This window comes from Mesoplodon densirostris, chromosome 7 (assembly GCF_025265405.1).
Source record: "Mesoplodon densirostris isolate mMesDen1 chromosome 7, mMesDen1 primary haplotype, whole genome shotgun sequence".
Lineage (NCBI taxonomy): Eukaryota > Metazoa > Chordata > Mammalia > Artiodactyla > Ziphiidae > Mesoplodon > Mesoplodon densirostris.
In genome coordinates this window covers 73,492,052-73,497,249 of record NC_082667.1, presented here as the reverse complement: position 1 = coordinate 73,497,249, position 5,198 = coordinate 73,492,052, and the positions used below count along the sequence as shown (strand labels likewise).

Genomic DNA, 5,198 nt, shown 5'->3' with positions numbered 1-5,198 from the left:
ATGGCCCCGTACTGCTTTTCCTTTTGCCCTGTATCCTCACATTCTTTAGGCAATCACCTCTTTTTTTCTAATATTGATTATCCTTCACAGCAAAAGTCAGTATATTATTGTGTGGGGAAAACACCTTTCCCCGCCAGGAGTGAGACTGGAAACAGACAGAAGCAGCCCAACTTGCTACACCCTTGAAAACTGCCAGATTACACAATCCAGGAGAATTAGATGTGTTTGAAGAATAACCCTGCTGTTTTGAAATGCTGTCAAGAGGAATTTCCCAAATTTCGTTCTTTCCTGCTTGTTTTTCTTCTTCTGGTTCAAACCTCTCTTCTCATTTGCTCCACTAGCCAAGTGTCAGTATATAAAGCACCAGCCCCGTCTCCCAGGCAGGCGGCACAGGCAGCTCAGCTTCGCCGGGAGCCTCAGCAGGAAGGCACAGCCAAAGGTGAGGTGCTAGAACTTTCTAAACTTTTCCTCTTTGGAGATTCTCTCTCTTCACCAGCATTCTTGTGCTGCAGCCCAACCCTCTGTTTCCTTCCTGAATCTACTATTCTGACAATCAGAATTCACCAGCTGTGAATACTTTGGGAGGTAGGGGCTCCATATTCTTCTGTGTGAAGTCAGTGATAGGTAGAGCAGGCAGTCTACAAATGCTTGTGCATTGTTTACCTCATCTCATATTACAGAGAGGTATAGTGCCCAAACTCCTAATGCCTTTGGGAAACTTGCTGTGCAGTTGGGTTTCAGGGCTGATAGGGGATGACTGGACTGGAAATGGTTTATACTAAAAGCCCGTTGCAATCCCTCACACAGGAAATCATTGGGATTCCAATGAGACACACGGAAATGAGAACTGGATCCTCTGTAATGCTATCTATCTATCGGCTATATATTGAGATAAAATTCAGTGGAATTTTTTTTTTTTTTTTTTGGAATGCAAGGGTGTATCCACATTACAAACAAAAACAAGAACAAAAACCCAGACCTGTCATCCTTGTTTGTGTCTGCTCATCTCCCTGCAGCAGGATGAAGCTTTCCACGGGCATCATTTTCTGCTTCCTGATCCTGGGGGTCAGCAGCCAGCGATGGGCTACATTCCTCAAGGAAGCTGGTCAAGGTAAGGATCAAAGGATGGGTCAGGGGAAGGATGCATCTGCAGCTCCCAAGATTCACCTGAGCAGAGGTCACATCCCCACAGGGCAAAGGCCATAAGAGGGAAAAAAAGGAGCTTGGTTTCCGTGGTAGCACTTCCCCAGGTTTTTCTGGCCAGCTTTGCACCCTTGGGATTCCCAAGCCCGAGGTCACATAGAGTTTGGGCCCCAACTTTCAGCAGGAGTGAGGAAGAGATCTGGGTTCAGGAGGTGCATGTTCCCTAAACACAAGTGGGGCTCTGCTGCCCCCTCGTGGGCAACCAGGGATGGCTTATTTCCAAGTCTCAGGTACCGTGAAGTGGGTGCATTAAATGGGTAGGGAATGTTCACCCTCCCCATCCACTTAATAATTATAAGTAAAATACCTGAGCTTTTAATACCTGCTAGGCACTGTTCTAAGAGCTTCACATGCATGAGTGAACTCCTTGTCATCCTCAGGTTTTAATCCTTCAGTCCTGCAATGTTGGTACCATTATCCCTTACCAGAGAAACTGAGGCACCAAGAAATTAAGACACCTAACAAAGTCCTCCAGCAGAGTGGGATTTAACCCAAGACATTGAGCTCCCCTAGACCTTGCTATTAACCGAGGTATTATATGCCTCCCAGACAAGAGTACACGTGGGAGAGTGAGGGATTTGTGAACACATGTCCTGCTCTGTATCGGAGCAAATGGCAAATAGTGGGGATGTGGTGCCTTTAGAAGGCAACTTGATAGAGCTCCTCTCCCCACCATAAATGGCACAATGAATTACCTTGACACTGGTTCTACTGAGGCTGAGACCTGGCCAGAAACCGATAGCAAGAGATATGTACCTCACTAGCCAGAGTGAAGTACCAAAAATTTGTTTATTTCACAAAATTATTTTGTGTTATTTTTTTTCTGTGATAGTTACTGAATAATTGTTTTAAGAGTTTGCTGGCCATTCTATCTAAATTCTCACAGACCCAGCTAAAAATATTTTTTCATCTCTTAGGTCAGTGTTTTTCAAAGGGCTGTTCTAGGGCCACTTGCATGAGAATCACCCGTGGTCTGGGGTGCTTTGTGGAATGCAGGTGCCTGGGGCCACACACAACCCTTCCCCTGAATCACAATCCCTGGGGTTGAGACTAGAAATCTGGCCTTTATTAAGCACCCCAGTTGATTTTTATGCACACTGAAGTGTGCATAGTACCTCTGGTATTGCTGACCTTAGGTGAGAAGATATGCCAGGCATTTTGGAAATATTTTTTAAGAAAGTCTGGACTTCAAGGACCAATTTAAATTAGTAACTCAGTGGGAATAAGTATAGTAGGAATGTCATAACTCTCAACAAAACTATCTTTCCAAATGCCAGACATGACAAATATATAATATGAAGATAAGTTATCTCATAGAGTCATTATATAAACCCTGATTATAACTCTACATTGGATTTTTCTCTTTGTCCTGGTAAGTTTTTTTTTTTTTAACTTTGCCATTTAATTCTAGCTGATCAGAGTCCTTCTGTCCATAACTCCCTGCTCCTCATCTTCATTCTTTTTCTTTTTTTTTATCCCACTCTTCCTAAGGACTAGAGAGGTCATAGTATACTGAGCACCTACAACGTTTTAGCTCTTAAACCTGTATTTCCTCAGTTCTTCTGTGTAACCACTCTGAGGGAGGCAATACTCCTCTATTTTATTGAAGAGGACACTGAACTTTAGAGCTGGTGTGTCAGTTGCCCTTTTTCTGCATCTGATTACCCTGTTTCTTCAAAGCTCTCTTAAGGAACTCACCTTTATCGCCTGCTGATTGAATTTTTTTTTTTTTTTTTTTTTTTTGTACGTGGGCCTCTCACTGTTGTGGCCTCTCCCATTGTGGAGCACAGGCTCCGGACGCGCAGGCTCAGCGGCCATGGCTCACGGGCCCAGCTGCTCCACAGCATGTGGGATCTTCCCGGACCGGGGCACGAACCCATGTCCCCTGCATCGGCAGGAGGACTCTCAACCACTGCACCACCAGGGAAGCCCCTGCTGATTGAATTTTGACAGTTGGCTGGGTCCAAATATGCCCCGGACATTCAGATGTACTGAGGACCGAGTTGTCCTCACTTTGTCCACAGGGATGGATTTCTCCCCTTGACTAGGTTGGGAGCATCCTATGTCTGCAACCTCCCTCAGAATCGCCGTTGTTCTCAAGCTCTGGTCAGAGGGTTTCCTGTATCTTTCCAGGTAGAGGTCCATTGTACAACCAAACATCCCTTAAAGAGCATCCGACCTCCTCTTCGCATGCATCACACACAACCAAAAACGAAGTACCAACAGACTTAGGATGGAATCAAACAGAGTAAAACTTGCACCATGTATGATTCTCATAACATTAACCCAGGGAAGTGAAAAGTAAAGGAATATTCATTTCAAGCCAGTATAATAATCTCCAAGGGCTTAGTCAAAGGCTGAAATCTGGACCCAGTGAGAGGAAAATGTCTTCTTTCTCTGTTTTGCTGAGACGTGATCATGTTCATATCATCACTTTCTTTTCCTCCCAGGGACTAAAGACATGTGGAGAGCCTACTCTGACATGAGAGAAGCCAATTACAAAAATTCAGACAAGTACTTCCATGCCCGGGGCAACTATGACGCTGCCCAAAGGGGACCTGGGGGCGCCTGGGCTGCTAAAGTGATCAGGTACCAGGGGCCCTGAGGATGCAGGGATGGGTGTGAGAGCCTCGGACAGGCAGGAGGGGTCGAGCCCTGGAGGAGTTCCTGTAGGGCTGTGGCCTTTCCTCCTCTTATCCACCCTCACCCTCTGTGTCCTGTGTGGGGTCTGAGTGGCTGAAGAGCACAGCAAGGCTGGTGGCACAGACGATTCCCAAGCCTCCCCCATGGGTGCTGTTCACCCAGCATAAAGGGACCCGCAGGGCTGAGGTGGGCTGAGCCCGGGCAACCTCAGGCTTCATCCCCTCCTTCCTAGCTCCTGTCAGAGTCCTTGATTCCTTGGAAAGAGGAGAGATGGGGAGGGTGGGCTGTTGCTCGTCAGCCCTGGAGTAATCCCCTACCTGCCCTCCTCCATTCCAGCGATGCCAGAGAGGTTATTCCGAGAGTCACAGACTTTTTTAAGCATGGAGACAGTGGCCACGGACTGGAGGACTCGAGGGCCGACCAGGAGGCCAATGAATGGGGCCGGAGCGGCAAAGACCCCAATCACTTCAGACCTGCAGGCCTGCCCGACAAGTACTGAGCTACTTCTCACTCTGCTCAGGAGACAGGGCTCAAGCGAGTGGAGGCAGTGCTGAGCTAGGTTGCTGTATTCTGTATCTGTAGTTCTTGATAAAGAGCACATAAAAATGTTGAACAAATGCTTGTGAAATCCAATTTGTCTTTGGCATTTGGAAACAGCATATGACAGCCTTCTTGGGAACATGAGCCTATTTAATACCATCAATAAACATCATAGTTTTTAAAAAGGAGGTAATGCACTAATAAACAATAGCAATAATTTGGGGTAAAACTTCACAGTCATCCACTGGTATCTGCAGGGGATTCGTTTCAGGACGCCTGTGGATATCAAAATCTGCAAATACTAAGTGCCTCATATAAAATATCATAGTATAGTTGACTCTCCACATCCGCTGAGTGGAACCCACCCATGTGGAGAGCAGGCCAGCTGTATGTCCAGAGCACAGACTATACTATATAAACCATATATGGACCATTATATGGACCAATTATCAGGCCATAACTCCCTGTTCCAAATCATGGAAAAGATAATAAGAATACCATGGGGGCTTCCCTGGTGGCGCAGAGGTTGAGAATCTGCCTGCCAATGCGGGGGACACGGGTTCGAGCCCCAGTCTGGGAAGATCCCACATGCCACGGAGCAACTGGGCCCGTGAGCCACAACTACTGAGCCTGCACGTCTGGAGCTTGTGCTCTGCAACAAGAGAGGCCGCGACAGTGAGAGGCCCGTGCACCGTGATGAAGAGTGGCCCCCACTCGCCGGAACTAGAGAAAGCCCTTTCACAGAAACGAAGACCCAACACAGCCAAAAATAAATAAATAAATTAAAAAACAAAACAAAAAAACTCACTTAA

At 46.6% G+C, this 5,198-nt stretch overlaps 1 protein-coding gene across 2 annotated transcripts; it reads left to right on the top strand.

The window, feature by feature from the left end:
• Window positions 1–395: 395 nt before the first annotated feature.
• On the top strand, window positions 396–4,345 carry LOC132492944 (serum amyloid A-2 protein-like). Of its 2 annotated transcripts, none has more exons than XM_060102807.1 (4): window positions 396–439; window positions 1,017–1,111; window positions 3,654–3,792; window positions 4,183–4,345. In XM_060102807.1, the coding sequence occupies exons 2-4, from the start codon at window positions 1,021–1,023 to the stop codon at window positions 4,343–4,345; spliced, it is 393 nt and encodes a 130-aa protein (XP_059958790.1). In that variant the 5' UTR covers window positions 396–439; window positions 1,017–1,020. The 2 variants fall into 2 exon arrangements, with proteins under 2 accessions (XP_059958790.1, XP_059958791.1); XM_060102808.1 differs by having other exon boundaries at window positions 398–439; window positions 1,020–1,111.
• Window positions 4,346–5,198: the final 853 nt, after the last annotated feature.

What these genes read in the sequence shown, in the direction of transcription:
- LOC132492944 (XM_060102807.1), top strand. Translation starts at nt 1,021, where the DNA reads ATGAAGCTTTCCACGGGCATCATTTTCTGCTTCCTGATCCTGGGGGTC. An exon ending in CCTCAAGGAAGCTGGTCAAG is followed by an intron (nt 1,112 to 3,653) that starts GTAAGGATCAAA and finishes TTTTCCTCCCAG; the next exon opens with GGACTAAAGACATGTGGAGA. An exon ending in TGGGCTGCTAAAGTGATCAG is followed by an intron (nt 3,793 to 4,182) that starts GTACCAGGGGCC and finishes CCTCCATTCCAG; the next exon opens with CGATGCCAGAGAGGTTATTC.